We start from the raw sequence: 22,374 nt of genomic DNA, 5'->3' as shown, positions 1-22,374 counted from the left end.
GTAGCCCAGATCATAACACTGCCCCCACAGGCACCCAAGATCATAACACTGCTCCCACAGGCTTGGGGATTTTTTGTTGGCCATGCAGTGTATATTTTAACTTCTACTCTAGCCTCTGCACTCCAAGTTAAATTTTACATTCAGCTGATATTGTACATGATAAATGAAAAAGGTGAAAAAATGAAAATGATAAGTGAAAAAAGTGACTTCTGTTTTAGCACATTTTTCTTGAGTTAAATAAAATATATATAATAAATAGTACTCTAATAATAAATATAAACTCTGGCAGTGTCATGTTTTGGATTCGGGGAAGGGTTAATAATGTGTTTAGGCAGTACACAGACCTTTTTGGAGGCGTAAAGCTGGTGACCCCACTCATCCGGTACAATGCTGCTTACTAACTGAATTTTGAACATGAACTGAATTTTTTAGGTTGATAGTAAAAGTTGCCATAAAGTGGGAGAGAACCGGTTTCTTACCAGGACCGAGATACATAGATGCCCTTGTGCTCTGCCTGCCACCTTGACCTCACACATAATGGGAATCCTGGCCTGTTCACCAATGCATGGCCCGTCTATATTCTGTCACCTGGTTTGCATCCTTCAGACTGGCCAGCTTACCTGTCATTGTTTTTGCTTCTGGTGGCCGAGGTCCTCTCCGTTCTTTCAGCAGTGCCAGAGGGCTGTAAAGTGGACAAGTTTGAAATGAAATACTTTTAATTTAGTTGGGAATGCACCCATGTGATCACCAAAATGCTTTGTGTGATTGATGATGTACATATATATTAATTTAATGTAAGTAATCCAAGTTTAAAACACCTAGCTGTCAAACTGACAGCTCATCCCTGAAGATTATATGCATAATACCCTCATGCATCAATATTTGTGAACTGATTATTGCAATATAGGTGGCACATGGATTGTTGCAGCAGAGTTGTATTCCATGCACCTATGCAAATCTTACAATCCTTATACTAGTATATACTATATATATGGTACTATATCACCTATGCTGCAACCATTTGTAGAACACTTTGTGGTGCAATTGATACATCACCATGAGGTGTGCTGCAGGAATCAGTGTGCAAAAACCAAGAGGCTTTAGTCAGCCTTCTGTATGAAGGCTGTATGATGATGGATGCCCCCACCCCCTAGCCATGCGCCCTTGCTGGGTGCTAGTTTCAGTAGCCCTAGGTGCATTTCTGTTAATGAAGCAGACACGCAGGGCCACCCAGGGTCAGCACTATCATCTGTCAGTGCAGGTTTTGCTTTAACGATTGCAGTTACCGTAACTTATTCACATCCTAAGACGAGCATGTCAAACTATGTTTTATTTTATTTTTAAAACCATGCGCAGCCCTTTCCCTCCTGCTTTAACAGCTTAAAGATTTAAATTTAAGGTCCAAGCTATTCTCCAGATAATAAAGGTTATACTTTATACTTTGCAGCTGAATAACTCAAATTCTACTTATTACTATAATGTAATTACCAAATGTATACAATCTTTTTTATAGTTATGCTGGTGCAGCCCTCAATAGACATTATGGGGAAGAATAATTCCCCTAACATTAACCCTATGCCTATATTGAGTTTGGTATGTCTGTTTTAGGAACTAGGTGAGGCCTTGGTAAACTAAGCTAGGACTTCCATATCCTTCAGTCATACAATTAATACTTTTATACATTTGTATACATTGCAAACATTTGCCATAACAATCTAAGGACTTCTCTATGGCCAGGTTGCAGTTCCCTTATGGACTTTTTCTCTCCCTATACAAGTCCAAGCAAATGCAAAAGCAGCTAAAACAGGTCAAATGCAACTGCAATTATTATTATTATTATTATTATTATTAACTGCAATGAATTCTGTTCATCTCAAATGCCAAAAGCACACTGCAATTTTTAATCAAAGCCACATGCATATATTTCCATCCCTTATTTCCTTCTGGATCAGGGCTTGTAAGAACTGATCAACTCCTAGAAATAGGAGTTGTTCTGTATTATATAAGAAGTGTTCTTGTGGCAGTACCACAGGTCAGTGATCATTGGCAATGTCTGTCAGTTTTGTAAATCCCATTATTTCCCTCTATTAAAATGAGCATTGCAACCAGTTAGATGCAAGCTTTCCCAAAAAAAGCCACTGATTTTAAGCAATTTATCGTCCATACAGCTCTCATCCTTTCATAGGTCACAATATACAAGAAAACAGCAGAAAATCCAAAAGAAAAATGAAGGGTCCCATTCTATATTCCCACATCCATGAAAGCTGAGTCTCTACTTTCACGGGTAGCATGCCTTGGGCTCAATGGGTTATATGCTCAAAGGGCATTGGAGGGCCAAGAATACAAGATCTAAACTAGAAACCCAGCACAAATCATAATTTTTACTTACTCTGTGGGTGCTTTTGAAAGTGGTGGTGGTGGTGGTGGTGGTGGTGGAGGAGGAGGCGGTGGAATGGGTTCTGCTACCATTTCTAAACTTTCGTGTGCTTTGGCCTTTTCCTCCAGTCTCTCTTCTAATGTCTTTACTGAGAAAGAAGAAGAAAAAATAGAATATTAAAGACTTTAATGTCCCTAACATCTAACGAGGATACACTCCATTAGGCGGGGAGAACCTGAAAACTCCACACAGAAATTACAACATGGCACCCAGCGATGCAAAGTCCAGAGTTTAAACCTTTGGGCCACAATGATGCCCAAACAAGCAGTAGGAGCCTCTGTCACTAAGACAAGAAGACACAGACAACTGGTAAAACATTTTTAGGTGCTTTGCATCCTTATTTCACTAAAATGCATTTTGTTTGTTTGCCCTTTAATTAATTTTTCTATAGCTTTCAAATCCTGGACAGGAATGTGTCTTGACTGATTGTATAGATACCCATTTGAAGAAAAATTTCACTGCCATTCAGACATAGTGCTAGTTCCAAGGTGGATTACATACCAATATAATCAAACTCCATATTGCCCCTGTTTGGAAACTTATAGGAAAGAGTAGTTCCCTTCTTAGTAGACACTTATCGTGCTCCCGTGGGCTCCTAATCCTCTGTCCCTAGACACCAACCTTCACATACGGTCCTGGGGGCAATCATGTTTTGGGACTGTGCAACTAGCCCCCGAGGCTGAGTGGGGGCTTATTATTGGGGAAAAATTCAGAGTTAGATTGGGAAATTGGCATCTGGTGACTGGTGCTGGAACAGGGTCTTACATTAGTTTAATTTCTATGGTCATCGCTGAAAAATATAAATTTAGCGTTCCATTTTATTCTTAGGGGAACATATAGTCTGAGCTTTTGAACCAATTCTTAGAGAAAACCATTTGTGCACTAGCTGTACCTTAGTGAGAATTTTACTACCTGGGTGATAACATTAGTTTCCCATGAGACCATTCAGGTAAAATGAATATGGATACAACAGACTTGGATATACTGTGTGTGTGCTTGACAATGTAAAATGATTAGTTGTAGACTGAACTATTGGTGTTCCAATGGCTATGGCCCCGAAACATTGACTTTTTTATGTTGTCACATTGCTTTTACAATAAAGCAATAATCTTGTATATTGGAGTGCCGGTGACTTAGTCTTTTGTTTCCAGTGACTATGCTGACTTACTTTTAGTTTCAAACTTTGTAGGTCAGGACAGGCCAAGAATTACATACCTTTTTCTTGCAAGCTCATGCTCTTCTCTTGCTCCAACTTCAGTTGATCTTGTAATTGATGTTTCTCCATATTTGCTGTGTTCAGTTCTTCTTTGATTGCAATAAATTCTTCTTGTGAATGTCTTTCTGCCAGTTGTAGTTCCAGACTTTTCACCTGCAGATAAACAGCAAAAAAATCTACTTTGTCTGCTCCAGCAACAAATCGGACATTTAAAAAGGAAAACAAATCGATCCCCTACCATGTAGAGGTAACAACTAAAGGGGGCATTGACAACACCACAGTACTCGTTACCCTTCTATCAGTTCATTTTACAGACACTGTTATGGGATCCAGGTTTCTTAATAGTATCAGGCCCTCTTACTGATCCAAAGGAATTTACTTAGCTCCAGTCATCTTATTTCTGTTAATGGCTACCGTCATTCCCCTAAAGAGAGTGATTGGTTGCATATTGGTTACATAAATATGAATGGGGTGTGTCTGCCAAAGTTCTCCCTTTACTGAAGCCATATCACACAAACCTTTACATTATCTAGAACCGCCAAGCCAAGGTAGGTCACTAACAATGGAGAGGCACCACATATTGGAGGATCATTTCAGATGAGACTGTGTTTTTCCCATTTAAAGTATTCACCCATCCTATTTGGTGTTTGGTAGATAATGACGAGCCCTTGAGAGTTTCTTGTATGTGTGCTTTGCTCCTGAGCCCGAATACCTACTGTGCCCATAATGAGGGGAACCTACTCTTGCAATTGGATGTTTTTTTTTTTAATATAATGGTGACTGTATCAGCATAAAGTAGAACACACAATAATTTGTAATTACACCCAAAACTTCCAGGTACACTGGAAAAGAGTTGAGAATTATGGACAGGAAATCCCACTGTTATGGTATCCAAGGTATATATAATGAGCCACAAGCTGACTTAACCTACAAGGCATCAATTGTAACTAAAATATTAATTTTGAGTGTGATAATTTTAGGCTTAACTTTTTTTTTTTATTTATACCCAAATGGCTTTACAAAGACAATAGTTACCATATGGATAACAAGAAATAGTCATGAGCTAAGCACTTGTCATGTCTTACCTGTGTTCTTAGTTCTGCCTTGGTTTCTTCTAGAGTTGTGGTCAATATACGAATGTCCTCCAGAGCTTTTATCAGCATCTCGCCGGGTTCTAAGTTCTGCATCAGTATCATGCTCTGTCTAGAGATTGCCTTCTTCTCCCTGAGCATCTGAGAACAAAAACATGGAGAATTAGGGTGATGTCCAATCTGTTCACAGGACAAACTGGAATACACATTTGAAAGTATATTGTTAGATTTTATTTTATATCTTGCTACCTCTCAACATAATCTCAATTCAGTATGACTTTTCTGTAGGATCCTAGCCCTTTGGGTTAGGTCTTTGGCCCTCTCATTTACCTCTCATATTCAGAAAATTTCCAGGTCCTCTCACTTTCACCTGCGCAACATTTTCAGAATCCGCCCCTACCTGTCTCCAGAGAACACCAAAATCCTTGTACAAGCTCTTATCATCTCTCGTCTGGACTACTGTAACCTCCTCCTCTCCGGTTTTCCATTAACCCGACTCTCTCCTCTACAATCCACTATGAATGCTGCAGCCAGACTCATCCATCCTTCTCTCCGCTCCTCTTCTGCTGCATCTCTTTGTAGTTCTCTCCATTGGCTTCCATTTCACCTGGGAATCAAATTCAAGTTCCTGTGCTTTGCCTTCAAATCCCCACGCAGCTCTTGTCCCACTTACCTTCCTGAAATACTCCCCTAGACACTCTCTTCATTCTTCCAATGACCTACTAATGACTTCCTCACGCATAACCTCGTCACACGCATGGCTCCATGTCCTTTCTAGAGCTGCCCCAACTCTCCATAATGGGGCAAGATCCTCTCCTCCTCCTGTGTCCCTGTCCGTATCTGTCTTTGCAACCCCTATTTAATGTACAGCGCTGCGTAATATGTTGGTGCTATTCTTCGGCCTCTTTGAAGCATTCGTAGACTTTCTTCCTGTTCACCTAGGCCATCTGTCATGTGGAGTCTTTTTTCTGACATGGATTGGAAAATTATCTAATGGCCCCATTCACACCTTTCTGGTGTTGACACATTGGTGCTTGTTATGGTATGTATTACCAATGTTTTTACTGACCTTCTATAAAAACAAGAGCAAATGCTTTCATTTCCTCCCTCCATAGCGTAGTATAACAATCATAGCTACCTGTTCTAGCACCCGTCAGATTCATTCGTGAGGTCCTACCCCAACACATGGAATGTGAATTCAGAGCCGAATAATCTGCTGGGGATCAGAAGAGGTAGCTATGGCTATTATTCCATGTGATGAATCTGATAGGTGCTGGAGGTATTCCAATATTTCAGTGATGTTCTACATACGGGGGAGCAAAGGCTCTTGATATATCAAAGGTACAAATGGGGACATGGGTGGTGGGTGCACTAGCGCATCAAAATACCAGAACTGGCCCTGTATTTATGAATATTTTACCACCTGTGCAGACTCCCCCCCTTGACTGATTAACAATAGTTTTCTTTTACAATATATAATATTATTATTACTGTGGCTAGCCATTAAACAAAAAGGATATGAAGTAATAATACCTGGTGTGCAATGATTTCGGCCTCGACTCTTAAATCTTGTTCAAGCTCCAGCTGTCCCATAATTTCAGCATATTCTTGGGTCACTGCCAGTGAGACTGAAAAATATGGAAGGAGATTTTACTAATGTTTATCATTATCAGCATAATATATTGTTTACAGAGCTTTGGTTCCAGGGAGGTCCCTGTAGGTGAGTCAAAGGTTCAGAACAAACTGGAAGAATTTTATTTTTCAGCTTTCCTGGAACAACTATGAGATTCTGAAGTATTTTTTCTCCAGGTAAAGAAAAGTCTAAATTGGACTGCAACATTTTTTTAACCATCTCTTTAAGGTAAACCACTCAAAGCCTCATTCCTAGAGATGGAATGAGGTAAAATGGGGCCAAAGACAAGGTAGCAACTGGGGCCTGGCATATGTCCCATTTGACATTGTTATGGTTTGCAAAAGGAAGAAGAGAAGCCCTCTAACTTGTATTGTTAATATTGGTATTAGTCCCATTGGTCCCAGGGACCAGGGGAAGCATATCTGCTGCGCCACTGCCAAAAGGAACAGCTGGGTGAGCTGAGCTGCTAAGGAAAGTGAGGGGTCCATTGTAAACTTTTGAACCACTACTGAAAGAGGAGAAAAGGATGAATAAGATGTCTGAGGGAATTATTTGAACAAGTTTTCTAAATCTTCTGTGAATTTTTAGGGTGAATGACTCCACAGTGGTAGTAGCTACAGAGGGCAGGGGATCACTTTGTGTTTAGGCCTCACCTCTGTTCAGTTTTAGGAATTTCCGCTGGCTCTTTTGTAGTTTTAGTGCTAAAGATTTTCTTTCCATTTGTTCATCTGTAACCTGAGGGAAATGTCATAAACATAGAAAACAAAGATGCTTAGTTGGTCAATTGAGAAATTACAACTATTTACCATTTACGTTTTTTAAAAATCAACCAAAATAGTAGCAACCTCATTGGAATTACCATTCTCTATATTTCATTAAAGTTCTTTCAGCTTTAAACTTTCTTAAATAACTGGCCACAGATAGCATCTCTGCACAAATTCTCCTAATCCATCCCATTGGGTTTCCATTACCAGACCATTTGTTTTCTAATTATTAGGAGCAGCAAACGGGGCTTGGGGAGAATATATTTTCTTATATTGTGTTATTTTAAGGCCTACAAGTTTCCACATAAACAAAACTTCACAAAAACTGTACATTGTTTTTGGTCCACTCAGTCCACTCGCAAATAACAATTGAAGGTATGTAAGTCATCATGACTTGTCACATCTTTAGGGCCATATGTTGGGCTATTAATAAAAGCCATACATGCTTTTACCCTATAAGCGAGCTGGATCTCTTGTCTGATTTTGACAAACATTTAGCTTTACACAAATATGCTCAACCTACTGTGGATCCCTGATAGGGCCAACAAACACCATGACACCATTGTCAGAACCGGTAAATACTTCTCTGTGTCATGACTGCTCCTCACTGGTCTGAGTCATCATCAATGACTTACTTTTTTTCTCATTTTACCTCCTTATAAAGACACAAGTTGTCTGGGTGTTATGTAGATATGTGGTACTGGTAGAGGATCAGTAGAGGTCTCAACTGGTTTTCTGCAGTTAGAGCACAGTATAAAAGGGATCCAGTTGGGGTCTATCTGATCCTGATGGGTAGTCATGCATCAGATAATTCATTTTAAAGATTAAGCACCTAATGCAAATGCTAGAATAACTTCAGATCACAGATAAACATGGTTATTGGTTAAAAACGATACTTCCACACATTTTGGGGGAGCAAACCTGCAACTTCATAAGAACTTGAGTGTATGTTGTAGGAATAGGATGAGTTAAAAGGCTGGACGGAAGTGAGAGGCCTTCTTTTGAAAAAAAAAGTTTCTCGCCCACCCACCCCTTTTATAGTTATAATTAAAATTTGAAAGTGTGGTTAATTTTAGCGGTTGGGGTATTGGAAGGCAAGGATCCAGTGCATTGGTAAATAGGTGGAATTTGGCAGGAGGGGCGATCCTCTTTGGTGGGGTCTCCCCCTTTATGGTGAACGGATGATTATGGCTCTTGAGGTGGTGCTGGGTGGCTAGGGGCCAAGGTGGAGATGTTGGAAGAATTAAAGTCCTGTTGGGTGTGGATTTTGCCTTCCGAGACCTGCGGTCTGGTTGTTTGGGTGTATAACTGGGAGTATGGAGTTTGATAACATTATTGATATTGTTTTATGGTTAGGTATTAATAAAAGGGAGGAATTAGGTTTTGGGTAAATAGGTTATATTCAATGTAATATGTTTGCGTTATATAATCCCGGTTAAGTAATAATAATAATAGAGTGGTATGTTATGTTAATGAATGCATGCATATCAAAAGTGTAAATGTATTTATTTATTTATCATTTATTTATTATTGGATATTTGTTAATTACTTGAATGGTTAATTTATTTAATGGTGTTTAAATAAACGGCTTCTTGCCAGCCAATTTAAATCCAAGATTGGTGTCCGGGTATTTATTGGTGGGGGAGTGGTTGGTAAGCACGTGGGGGATCGGGTGGAGGCGAAAATTCTGATGGTGGTGGTGAAGGATGGGCTAGAAAGTCCGAGCTACCCTCGTCAAGAATATTGCCACATTGTTTCTGTATGAATAGTTACCTCCTCCTTTAATCTCTGTATTTGACATTTTAGTTGTTCAATTTCTTCTGTGTTCTGCTTCTTTTCTTCCAGCAGTCTTCTGACTGTCTCTTTCAAATCTTTCTCTATTCAAGAACAAAAGCATATCTTTTAAAATACTTCCACGTATGAACAGACACTTAGGACAGACTTATCATCTGGCAATGAAAACTTGGGCCTGTTGCCCAGATCAATCAAACTTCAGATCTTAACTGCTTTAAAATGTTTGCATGATGGCTCTGATTTTTGTAACAAACGGATAAAACAAAATTTCAGTCCAGCTCACCTGCTTTGCTATATCTGATACGACCAATGGAAAAAAACTAGGCCTGTTGTGTAAAGTGGAGTGTCTTTAGTAAAGCTAAGCAATGCACAAGTTCCCTGCAGTTCTTCCTGTTACTATTTAAGAACCATTGTCAGTAATAGCGAAGAGCAGATGAAAAGAGAAAAAGGGATGTGAAAGAGATGTAAGCATGCCAGGGCAGTTATGAATCAGCTAAATGCGGGTCAGTTACTTTTGCATACTTCTCCATGAGAAGGAGAATCCTTTACTGGTGGGATCAGCTCTGGTCATGAGAATATGTTCTATGAGACTTTTGTATTAATGAGAAGTCAGAGGATAAAGTTTTGGTACCCGTAAGCAGATATGAGAATGTAAAGTCTTTAGATCGGGAGTTATGATTGGGTGCAAGAATCATGTCTGAAATTAATGAGTAGTACTGTGGTGGGAAGCCTTGTAGTACCACATGCAAACATGGGCAGAAACCATACTTTCGGGACATGCAAAGTCACCTCACTGCAAGTGGTGCAGTTTACAAAACTAGAGCAGTTTTTTCTGATGCCAATTAACCTACTAATATAATTTTAAAATTAAACCCACATATCATACTGCCACATATTGTAAGAACATAGATGTTTCATGAGAGCCTCCAGGTAACAATCAAAACTACGACCACACCACCAGTCCTACCTTCAGATTGATTGTCTTCTTCATATTTATTTTCAGTGCTAGGTTCAGAGGTCACCTGGCCATGTCCTGGCTGGGGCAGCCTGTCTTTCAAGGGATCATATAATAGCTTGTCTTCCAGTACATTATTTAGTGGCTCGCCTTCTAGTATATTGCTTGGTGGTCTGTCTTTTATAATATCGGTTGGTAGCTTTCCTTCCAGATTATCACCCAGCGGTTGGTCCTTCAGGAGATGGTTTAGTAGCTGGTCTGCTGGAAAGTGATGTAGTGGTTGGTCTTCCAAGTTATGATTTATCTGCTGGTTTTTCTGGAGATGGCTTAGTAGCTTTTCTTCTGAGATTTGGTTTATTGGGGGTACAGATTGTTGACTGAGCTGCTCCAATGTATTGTCTTCTTTGCTTACCTACAGTGGAAAGAACATTTATTTTAAATTGCAATTACCACCAACGCAATCATGATTTCAAATGTGACAACCAATCCCCCTAAAGCCTTGCCAGTCTCATGTACAAAGCAGGGCAGTGGCCATTACATCAGGATGGGACATGGCTACTTGTAGGAGTGCCATCAACATTGTAGAAGTAGAGAGAAGAAGACTGGACCATTGGCTGTTATGGGAGTGTGGCATTAGTTTCCTCTGTTATCCTATCTATTTAATAAAACAAGCACTACATCCATCATTCATCAAGAGGAAAGAGATGAAACAGTTTTGTTTTTTATTTGTTTTTTAAAATCTCTGGGGTTAGGCTTTTAGCTGTGTTTTATTGCTTGTTGTATGTGGTGTTAATATGTTTGGTCGCCATTTACCTGAACTCTGCCACTGTCCTCTTTTTCCAGAAGAACAGCTTGATTTTTGAACTCTGCTTCTAGCATTTCTAACTCATCAAGCAGCTTCTGAGATACTGCAGGAAAACCAAGAGAAGACCAAGATTGAAATTATGTGTACAAATAAACAATTACCTCTGATCAGAATACCAATGACATTTTAATCAATATAAACCACGTAAAGAACAGAAAATCATATATGTGTATACTATGCTTTGGTTCTTCCAACCAAAACAACACATGACCTGATTCACAGTAGGGTTATATACTGCATAGGTGTGCTCAAATGCTAAAACCTAATGCTTTAGAGATTGCACTTAGGCTATGTACACAAATTTCTATTTGGTTCCATACAGAGGGGAGGAAGAGGACAAGTGAGTGGAACCCTTTTGCGTCCTACTTTTTAGGAGAGTACAGAGTAGAGAAGTCCCCGCTTGGTTATTCATTGATTCCCTATTGAATTGATAAACAATATTGGGGGACCACTGTGCATGCTCTAGATTTTTGTCCAAGAAAGTCACAATCCATCCTCTTGGGTAACATTCATCTAGTGGGTGTGCGTAGATTCCGACACACTTCTATACCCTCTCCTACATACCAGAGCTGTACTATCCCAATTGTCTACATTTAACTTTTTAGATGCTATGAAAATGTTGCTTTCCTTCTTTCGTGAACTCTTTGGTCCTTGGCATTTCCCATTGTCTACAATTGTCTAGGTGCCTTGTAGTGACCCCTGGTGCACCTAGTGAGTCTGTATATTCTAAATACAAATTACTCTGCCCAAACTGTTCATTTTGGCTGCCTTGAAACACGGCTCATGTCTGTTTAAAACTTTTCAGAGCATTATTGTAACTCAGCACAGCCAATAAACACTACACTTATAAAATTAGCAGAACAAATATCATCAACATCATAATGTATTTTTATTGCAGAAAAGCGGAAGCGAAACTGGCAGACAAATTTAGAATCTCAAATATATTATCTTTTTATAATGAGTGTCATTTGAAAAACAAAACACAGAACAATCAGGACCAGTATATTTTCATATCCCCCTTGCCTGCAGAAATCTTAAAATTTGTGCATTATGATTACCTAGATGCCAGGTGAACTTAACAAATGCCTTCATTTACCAGGGGGGAGTTATGAACATCAGACGACCAGTGTGCATATGCTAGATTTTCTCCCAAGACCAGTAGGACAGTTTTTTAGGGATCATCTAGCATGTGCACCTGGTTATAGGTTAGATTTTGGCATTTTCCACTGTAAACAATAAATATGGGTTCCCCTTCCACTCCCAATGACTGTAAACAATAGGCTATAGGCTACTTTTACCCACTAAACACAATGGGCTTGGATTTTTAAAGCTCTCCAAGACTGGCGAAAATAGACTATCATCAGAGAACCTAGGTGATCCAACAAACCTGGAATAGATTTATTTAAAATAATATGCTATTATCTCCAAAACAGATCTTTTCAAAGAGTGCTAGAACACCCAGGTTCACCCATGATTGTCTTCTCCAGTCTAGGAGAGCTTTAATAAATCAGGTCCAAACTGCTGTCAACAAATACCTTCGATTGCTATTAGTGGTTGGTGGTCATCAAAATGCAAGATTGATTTTGATTAAAATGAAGTCCAAAAAACTGGGATTTTCACTACTTTTTCATACAGAGACCCTGTTGCTATACTATGCTAGAATCAGATATTGGCCATTTACTGTGTTGATGTTTTTGGTCAGTTCTACCTAAATCTAGTAATTCTGGTTGCTGGAAAGCTGAATCATGTTTTCTATCTGTAGCAGGAATGGTGAGGCTTTCTAAATATTCCACTGGAGAGCTACCTAAGAGTTATTCTTTTTAGCAAGGTAAATACAAAAACATGGAATACTGAATACATGTGTTGTGGATGTACAGGGGGATTTGTGTGGTCTATGCCATTAGGAACATCTTGTGTCCTCCTTCCCACACTAGTTAGGGAGTGACCTGATAAGAAGAAAGGTATGGCTGGTATGCTCTGATGAGTCATAAGAAAGAAAGCAGCTGGTAATATACAAAATATTTCATACTAATAATTGCAAGTTTTTCACATTATAATGTAACAAGGAGATTTGGTCAAAATGAGCTAGCAATGGTCATGTAATGATTTGATTGGTTAGGATCCCGTATAACTGTTACCTCCAGATATCATAGAATTGAGTGCTGGAGCTGAGATTTTCTAGATGCGCATAAAGAAATGCCAGAACAATGGGCACTCCTTGGGGTAAACCGAGTCGTGTGATTTTGCTGATGGAATTGCTTCTGTTTTGGACCATTGTACCCATCCAAAAAAGATAAGTACTAACGTTTAATTAGGAGTGTTTGGTGTTGTTCTTTAACCTTTCCTAACAATTGTAGTCGAACAAATACTTCCACCTTGTTACTTTTCAGATTCTGCTGGATCACTACAGCCATTGCAAAGCCAAGCGATGGTGTCACATTCCCTGACTATTATTGTACAATTAGCAGGATTTGGAAAGCTCAGCTCATGTTACGAGCTTGTGCAAGGAGGTAGAACGTGCGACTAGTACAAGTAAATCCTATATATCCTATAAATATATACAGTGGTACCTAGGTACAAGTCCGCTTTGGAATAAGTCCAACTTGGTATAAGTCCTGTTTGGACGCGAAAAATTTTGCTTGGTATACAACCTTTGTGGGTCAAAATGAGTCGTAACACCACGCGCTACCCTTATTTACCTCTCGAGACAACTCCACGACTGCCCACCAGCGTCAGTACGCCAGTTGCTACCATTCAGTGAACAACCCGCGCTATAACTCTCTGTGAATAACATAACATCTACTCCTCCCTTCTCAGCACCATCCTAGTAGGCAATCAACTTTTCTCAGCAAGGTAAAGTGAGGTTAAATTTTCATTTATTCCATCTATTTGCTTTAGTAATTTAGTATTAGGCATGTTTCAATTATTTTATACAGCCCCATCAATGTATAATATGCCGATAACAAGGATTTTTTTTTTCATGGGAACGGATTAATTCTTTTATTTCTTATGGGAAAAATTTGTTTGGTATAAGTCCTGTTTGGTATAAGTCCAAGGACCTGGAACCGATTAAGGACTTATACCAAGGTACCACTGTATATATAAATATGCATATGGCTACATGGCTCAGACGATATAAGAAATGAAAAACAGGAGAGAGAAAATATTCAACTTTTGTGCTTACTTTCAGCAAAGTTGTTTTCATCATTGCTAGGGTGCTCTTCTTCCTGTGGAAGGAAAATAGAATTATGACTGGTCCTTGAAGTTTATTATGTATGGGTCCTTTACATGTTGTGTGATAATTATTACTGACCACTAGTTCCATTTTAATGAATGGAATTTTTGGTCAATTTAAATTTGACCATTGAAATATGAGAGATTCAAAGAGACTTTCTACTAAGAAACTAAAATAAATAGAGAAAAATGTTAACGGATATACTTACTCTTCCCTTAACTTCCATACTGCAAGGGGGTTATGTAAGGATCCATAAGATCCCTCAGTTCCAGGAGATTCATAAACTTACAGCAGGAGCACATTTTTGTGAGAATTAGGCTATTTAGCATTCCCTGGGTTCTCATAGGAAGTCATCCTTGTCAAGCCACAGCAAAAACAAGAAGTATACCTGATAAATTGGTTATAAGCTGTTTTTAGAGTATTTTTTAGAGTGTTTTGGTACGGGATGGGGGACCGGATGGGATGTAAATTAGTGGACTTTTAGTTTTTGATGTAGTAATTGTTCTGAATTTGGGGGGTACAAGAAAAAATGATTACAGTTAAGTTTTTATTTAAACCCAATTCTAGTTTCAAGCCAATATTTCAATATTTGTATTAGAAGTTTTTAAGTATTTACAAAGTAATACAAGGGGAAGAGCAATCAAACAACCTAGATTGCAGTACAACAAGAAATGATCAGTAACAGTGGAAATACAACAAATCAATTTGAATGGTCAACAATTATGGGATAACAAGAATACAAATGAAAAAAGGGGGGAGAGAAAGAGAAGGTGATGAGGGTGAAAAAAGGGAAGTGGTGCCTCCTAGAAACAATATAATTATGACAAAGCCGAAGCTGAGGGAAACAATGAGTATAAAAAAAAGTATAAAAACCTAAAAGTCAGGTAGCTAAGTAGGATGTCCAAGGGTTCCAAGTTTGGTAAAACAAAAACTTGAGTATCATTAAGAATACAGGTAAGTCTATCATTAATCATTTTCCAATTAAGTTTGGGAAATAAAACCTCAGATAAAATCATGGGGGACTTCCAAGCTTTGGTTGGGCAAGTCGACACATTGCCAAAATGTTTAAGGATAATCCCTTAAAAGGTTTGGGCAGAGGCAGATGCATCTTACTAAGCAGGGGACACTCAGGAGAAATGATAAGGAACCCTTGAGGAACAGAAGAGAGCAGACAATAGAACTCTGGCCAGAAGCTCTGGTTGATTTTGCATGACCACCAGATATGCTCCATCGTTATTCTCTGGGAACAACCACAGAAAAATAGTGGTCAGGAAGTAGGATGATATGTAGAGATCTTGTTTGGGACCAACGTAAAGGGTTTTGTAGTTTCATTCCACCAGGGCCATGTTTAAAGAGACTTTGGACTAGTTGAATGCCATCTCTGCCCACTCCTTAAGATGTAAAACTGCTTTCATTGGTAGTTTTGGAGTACAGGGCCGGGCAGGGAGTGGGGTTGGTGGAGTGGGGTGCCTACTACCTTAGCTTAGGTTAAATAGGCTCAAATAAAACAAAAAACTTCTTCCGATTAACCTTCAAATCCCTTTTTATATTCAAACAACTGTATGACAATTGAAGCTTGAAAAATATGAAACTCACGTACAAAATGACAATAACACATGTATAATATTTTTTTTATTTAAATATAGCGATACAATAATTCCATAACCATCTGCTGATATATATATTACCTCGCTGGTTATGTCAGGGGAGTCTGAACTGCTGGATAATTGAAGATCTGTAAGACAAACCACAACAAATATGAAGCATCAGCTTTTTTTGTGACTTCCCTCAACTAAAAATAATATTTAAGTCCCAGGCAGCCCATGTATGCTTTGTCCCAGTAAATGACACGTTCACATGTGTTTTTAGTAGCTGACATTTCTTGCATTGTTTTTAGTGCTTTTGAATTTGCTTTTGAAGTTACCTAACATTAAAATATCAGTGAATATTTATTTCTGTAGATTCAATAAGCTTTGAATATATAGTTTCCACAAGAAAGATACAGTGACTGCATCTTAAAAATAGATATTAGTTTGTGGATGTAGTGGCCATCATGACGATCTGACCACCATGCTTTCTAAATCACTGACCTAGGATGATATGCACATAAAACTGGTTTTCTGTATATTTGTTAAGGTCACTTAATTATTACAGTTAGAGTATTGGAATCCCAGCCAGGTAACTTTTATTCTCAGAAAGAGTTCAATAATGGCTGCTCCCATTGATCAACCATGGCAGGTGTCCACTAATTGCTGGCATCAACTCCCAAAAAGTAATCCATAGTCAAAAGCCAAAATTGACCTAATTCCCGGCACTAGGTCCTTATGTCAGTCTTATATTGTAGTAACACACATATCACCTAAGCTACAGTATACAAAAGTAAGCCAATATTTCACCCAATCACAGGTGCCCAAGATCCAAAATGAAGAAGAAGGCTCCTAGACACTCAAGTTGGGATTTTTTTGTTCCAGTTTTCAAATGACGCATACATAAGTCATGCTTCTGTATTAGTAGTCCATCAAGGAAGAAAAAGAAGTGTGTATACATAAATGTTTAACAGTCTCATTATTTTACATAAAGGTACCTAAACAAAACATGCTGAATACAATGCAGACTAGTGTTTCCCAACCAGGGTTACTCCGGAGGTTGCAAGGGGTTCCTTGATCAATGACCAATTTTGACCTCTCCGGTCAAGTGACACCAATGATCTTTTTGGCTATCTGTAGGGGTGACAGTCTTCCCTTTGGCCAGCAATGTAAAAGACATTCTTCCCAATAACGACCATATTGATTTACTGTGAGCTGTGGACATAATACTTATAGAAGGAGTTCCCAGACACTTAGTGCTTTAGTCCTTTACATTACTTACATATTTAGGGCTTATTCAGAGTAGCAGTGTGAATAGTGGTTCCAGGATGGCTACCAGTGGTTTGCCTGTTGTCAGCCACTCAGAAGACCAAACTACTCCACTGATTTTATTAAACCAGTGTTTGAATGTTTTAGTTCTGAACTTTGTACTCCCCCCCCCCCCCCCCCCTTATTTATTCCTTATGGGCAGATGCAGGTGAGATAACCCATGTGGCCACAGTGCATGGGTGTGAAGATTTGGTAATCACACCTTAACCCTACCCCTGTATGGACATGACCTTAGTTCAAAAAATGAAGAAATAAAAAATTTTGTTGAAGTTCAACCAATAAAAAAAATACTCAGTACCCTAAACCCATAGCTGAAATAAAGGAAGATAAAAAATTATTTGTAAACCCTATTACAAACTGCTCCAATAAGCAAAAAAAAATATTTCCTGAACCCAGCTATCCGATGCTCCTTGATCAACATTTTTTGTCAGAATTTCTCAAAATAATGACCCCTAAGGAACCTATAAAACTACAGGTTGACTATCAAAAATCCGGCAACCTTGGAACCTGATTTATACTTACCTCCACACACAGAGCAGCCTTCCTCTGGCAGCACCCACGGACATCTGGACAAAGTTGCAGGGAACAGGCAGCAGGGACGTCTTAGCGTGTTTTTAGTGCAACAAGCAAATGTTTCTGCAGAACAGCTCCAAAACATTAGTGCACAGCAGTCCTTGTATTGAATATGCAATCTGAAATTCATGCCGGGAAACTAAAGTAATCTGATTATCGATGGCCGGATTTTCAATTGTCAACCTGTATTTTGAGGTTTTGGGGATCCTTGCTACAACCAATTTATTGGAGTCAGCGCAAAAACTTTTAAAAATTGCCAACCAATTGAATGTCCACCTACGATGGTGGCTAGAATACCAGCTTTATAGACACCAAAAACATTGTTAGGATCACGCAGCTGACTCTACCAAGTGGTTTTGGCCCCAGAACTCTGCAGACATCATCAAATAGGAAGTCGGTCAACCACAGTTTGAGCAACCTTGGAGGAATGGCTGATCTATGGTGTTATTCTATGTTAATTCTATGTTGTAATATTAGAAAGTTATATTTTGTGCATTTAGAACTACAAGCAATTATGCATTATTAATAAACATTAAGCAGTCTATGGAGTTTGCTAAAAGAAAATGTCTTCAACATTTTCCCAGCTCTTACTGTATAGAATTATTTCCATGTGTAGAGGTTTAAAAGAGTTCAAAGTTCTCCCCTTGTCATCTTCCAGGCCAGAACTTGAGGGTGACTAGGAAGTATCAGGCTGGTGATAATAAAAAGGAAGTGTGTCTTTAACCTTCCCATATACTTAGGGTCATTTACGATCCATTTTCATTTATAAATGAATATAAGTACCACATAAATTTGTTTATTGCATCAAGGTTTTTTTTTCACTTTGTCAGGACCTAGGTTATGACCTTTGTGTTGTTTTTTGGTCAGTTTCGACCCAGTTATAATATATGATTATATAACAATAATTAGTGCCAAAACTGAATTATACACACACTAAAATCCGACTGTCAGCTCTCAGTCACAGAACATCACACTAACAGCTAGCCCTCTCTCTCCTCTATTATGAGCTTATCTCTCAGGCTTCTTATCTGTAGCTAAACAGACAAAACAAACAGGCATTCCAGACATAGAAGGAACTATTCAGTTAGTCTTGGTACTTGGTACAAAGCACTCATCTCCTATTTGCAGATTGCAAAATTGCATAGAAGATATACAAAAAGTGAAATTATGGATTATATCTTGGATGAAAATGAGACAGAGGATGCAGACCAGCATAGCGATATGGATGAACAGGTTTTTGAGATGGAAGACGAAGTAGAGTATTAACCAGGATTCACATCTGATGAGTCTGATGAGGAGGCCACCACTGCTGAAGCTGCTTCCATTCCTACTGAAACATTCCAAAAGTGGTAACATCTGTTGGAGTTCAGTACCTCCTGACATACATGGCAGATGAGCTGGAGAAAATAGAGTAAAGTGACATTGATGAGGAATGCCTGGATGCGTATTTCTTGCTGTAGTGTACAGATCCTGTAATGAGGCCACTAATAGTGTCTGGGACGCGTCATCAGGCAGAACAATTTTGGAAAAATATCAAGAGTCCTCAGATTTGACAACAGAGATACTAGAGCAAAAGCTGACAAGCTTGCTCCCATCAGAGATGTCTGGGAGAGATGGGTGCAGCTCCTTCCACTAATCAACCAGCCTCAGGTGACAGTAGATAAACGTTTTGTCCCTTTCTGTGGAAAATGCCCCTTTCGGCAATACATGTCCAGTAAGCCAGGCAAATATAGAATAAAAATCTGGGCAGCCTGTGACGCAAAAACAAGCTATGCGTGAAATCTACAGAATTGCACAGGCAAAAAATGATCTTGGACGAGAACTTCTCAGGAGGAAACTTACCATGGTAGGCACGATGAGAATAAACCTGAGCTGCCAACCAAAATTTTGCAGGTGAAGGGCAGGGCTCCACAAAATTTGCATTTACAGACACCACCACTGTTGTTCCATATTGTCCAAAAAGAAACTGGAGTGTGATACTTATGTCCACTTTTCAAAAAGATGCAGCTGTGTCACCAAGAACTGACAAAAAGCCCATACTTACCCTGGATTACAATAAAAACAAAGGAGGAGTGGACAACCTGGACAAGCTGACTGCCACCTACACTTGTCAGCAAATGACCAAGAGATGGCCAATGGTTGTGTTTTACAACATTTTGGATGTGTTTAAGTACAATGCATTTGTGTTGTAGTCCCACATCGACCTGGGGTGGAACTCAACAAAAAATACCAAGCAGAGAATGTTTCTTGAGGAGCTAGGAAATTCCCTTGTCAAGATGCACATTGAGCAGAAGAAACGGAGTTCCCCGAGACCCAGTCACTGAAGCCCTTGTCAGACAGCTGCAAAGCTCGCCAAGCACTCCATCCACATCATCAACAACACAAAGAGCATCAGCGCCAACATCCTCAGCCAGCCCTGCTTCAGCATCAACCAGCACAGCTACAACTCTATTGAATCCACCTTATTCTAAATGAAAGAGGTGTCAGGTCTGCCCTAGCAATAAGGACAGGAAGACAAACACAATGTGCTTTCACTGCAAAAAATATTTATGCAAAGAACACACTAAATGTTATACTTTTTGCCTCACTTGCATCTAAACACACACATACATGCATGTTCTTTCACAAGGTATTTCTATTGGTTTGATTTGCTTGATTAGTTGTTGTTTTTTTAACCTTGAAAATCTACATTTTGTATTAATACTTGTTCTGCTTTTCTATTTTTGAAAGAAAAAAACTTTTTTTTGCCTTTTGTTGATGTAAATATATATGGGTCAAAATTGACCCTTAACACCATAGATGTTACTATAGTAATAATATTAACATAAAAAGAAATAAAAAACAAATAAATATAGAGATGTGTTTTAATACCCTTCAGTAATAGTCTAGTAACATAACAACCTTTTATTTACTTATATAATTCCTTTGAGGTTCATTTTACCATTTTTTTAAATTCAAAACGAGAGGTATGCTATCAAAGAAAGGCCAAGGGGGTCATACCATAAATAATAAAACCAATCTTTTAATGGATTGGGAAGCCAAAAAGGACAACCAAGAGGTAAGAAAAAAATTGGATGAAAAAAAATTAGTTTTGACGGTATTTTATGGCTAATTTAGGACAAGGGTCAAAAGCGACCAATTAACATCATGGATAGTAACAGTAAGCTAAGTATATAGGAATGTTAAGACTGGGGAAAAGTCAGAGAGCCAGGAGGCCAAATTTGCATTTTGGTGATATCATTGATCCCATGCAAGGGAAAACTTGAATGTTTATGTTCTGTGCATGTTTTGTAGTAAATTAAAGTGGGCAGATTGCCCCTTGTTCCTATTTAGAGTCAAGAATACGTTTGTGCATGGAGTGCATTTGATGCCAATTTTTAAAATAATTTTCAATCATTTTACCAAAGAAAGTGAGACAATGAAACTTTTCAGATTTTTTTTTCTGCCCGTGATTGAATCTTCTTTGTAACATGAATTTAAAACTTTAAAACATTTTAAAAGTAAGCATATTCTTTTGCTTAACAATTACTCACTAAGGTTATTAAAGGCACTCGTGTCTGAAGGAAAATAAATTTAAGGATAAGGAAGAGATTCTTCACTGTACGGTCTGTGAAAATGTGGAATATGCTCCCTCAATGCATTTCTAGAAGCACAGAATATAACTGGGTATCAAAATGAATTAAACCAGGGACTGTTCAGGAAATACCCAATTGCCCTCTACAAAAATTAAGTAATAAACTATAAAACGTCACCTGTTAGTAGGCAGGGGTCCTTTTCTAAGTAGGACTGTAAGATATCCATGCTGTTGTCACATTTAGAAGATCCTTCCATGGTTGTTCACATGAAGACCCAACTCAGAGGACAGGGAAGTGAATAGGATATTATTTTTAAATACACTGCTGAGGAATTGAAACTCCACTCCCCTTACTTAGTCCTATGACTATTGTCACTTCTGCTAACTGACTGTAGCTATGGAGAGAGAAGGGAGGAGTGAGGGAGAATAATCCAAACTAGAAGAAGTTAGTGATTTACGGCCAACAGTTCAGCTGTAATTGTTAATGATTACACTGGAACTATGACTTTAGGCTTAAACTGAAAAAGGAATTAGGATGCCCATGAACGTGAGACTCAGCTCCAAATACTTGATGCAGATTGCTGTGGTGTGAAGGGATTCTCTATAAACAGTATGACTTCTTTTGCCAGAAATAAGCAATGGTCAGGTGGGTCAAAGGGCCCAACAGGTCAGGGGTGGTATTCAGCAGAACTAAGGGTATCAGGAAAAGAAAGGGGACCGGATAACCAAAGAACCCAACAGGTCAGAGGTGATATTCAGTTGGATTATTGGTATCTGAAGAAGAAAAGGAACAGGGTAACCAGTGAGAACAGACAGGAACCAGAAATGAAACAAACTAGAAAAAATACAGACACTGGGCAATAATTGGGGAAACAGGAATATTCTAATGACATGATAGCAAGAATAACATGAACCGAGAACAGAATTCAGGTAATTAGGAGTCCAGTTCGTCAAGGGCTACCTACAAGTCAGGAATTCTGACTCTTTGTAAATGACAACCTATTAAATGTATTGCCGTCTGTAAGAGAAATGCTAATCATGTGTGCATATCCTTGTGTTCATAGGCTGGAGTTGGATAAACTTGCCCTAAAAACATATACCTGGTGGATACCTAAGTATCCTCTCTTGCCTCTTCTGCCAAGTCACAGACAACCCCTGATGGTGGTGACAGAAGCATGTGGGCATTGGAGGAGGTCAATAACTTTCTGGCGAAAGGAACAGGGGGGTGAGCAGGACTAGGTCAGAGGAACAAGCCAAGGTCAAAAATGGAATATCAAAGAACAACAATCAGAGAGAAAATCCACCCAGCTTTAATCAGTGAA

At 38.8% G+C, this 22,374-nt stretch overlaps 1 protein-coding gene across 1 annotated transcript in view; it reads right to left on the bottom strand.

Annotated features, from left to right (window-relative positions):
* LOC140327324 (uncharacterized) overlaps positions 1–21,363 on the bottom strand; it is a 24,878-nt gene extending 3,515 nt beyond the window's left edge. The window contains exons 1-12 of the mRNA XM_072406692.1: positions 21,231–21,363; positions 15,679–15,725; positions 13,940–13,982; positions 10,704–10,798; positions 9,903–10,302; positions 8,915–9,018; positions 7,031–7,112; positions 6,278–6,372; positions 4,739–4,885; positions 3,653–3,806; positions 2,390–2,525; positions 621–682 (exon numbers count right to left, since the gene is read on the bottom strand). Of these exons, the coding sequence (XP_072262793.1) occupies positions 621–682; positions 2,390–2,525; positions 3,653–3,806; positions 4,739–4,885; positions 6,278–6,372; positions 7,031–7,112; positions 8,915–9,018; positions 9,903–10,302; positions 10,704–10,798; positions 13,940–13,982; positions 15,679–15,725; positions 21,231–21,309 (1,444 nt within the window). The 5' untranslated portion in view covers positions 21,310–21,363. The remainder of the gene's footprint in view (positions 1–620; positions 683–2,389; positions 2,526–3,652; positions 3,807–4,738; positions 4,886–6,277; positions 6,373–7,030; positions 7,113–8,914; positions 9,019–9,902; positions 10,303–10,703; positions 10,799–13,939; positions 13,983–15,678; positions 15,726–21,230) is intronic.
* Positions 21,364–22,374: the final 1,011 nt, after the last annotated feature.

Source organism: Pyxicephalus adspersus, chromosome 3, assembly GCF_032062135.1.
Source record: "Pyxicephalus adspersus chromosome 3, UCB_Pads_2.0, whole genome shotgun sequence".
In the NCBI taxonomy this organism is placed as follows: Eukaryota; Metazoa; Chordata; class Amphibia; order Anura; family Pyxicephalidae; genus Pyxicephalus; species Pyxicephalus adspersus.
The sequence above is the reverse complement of the archived record's forward strand: the minus strand, read 5'-3'. Positions and strand labels throughout refer to the sequence as shown.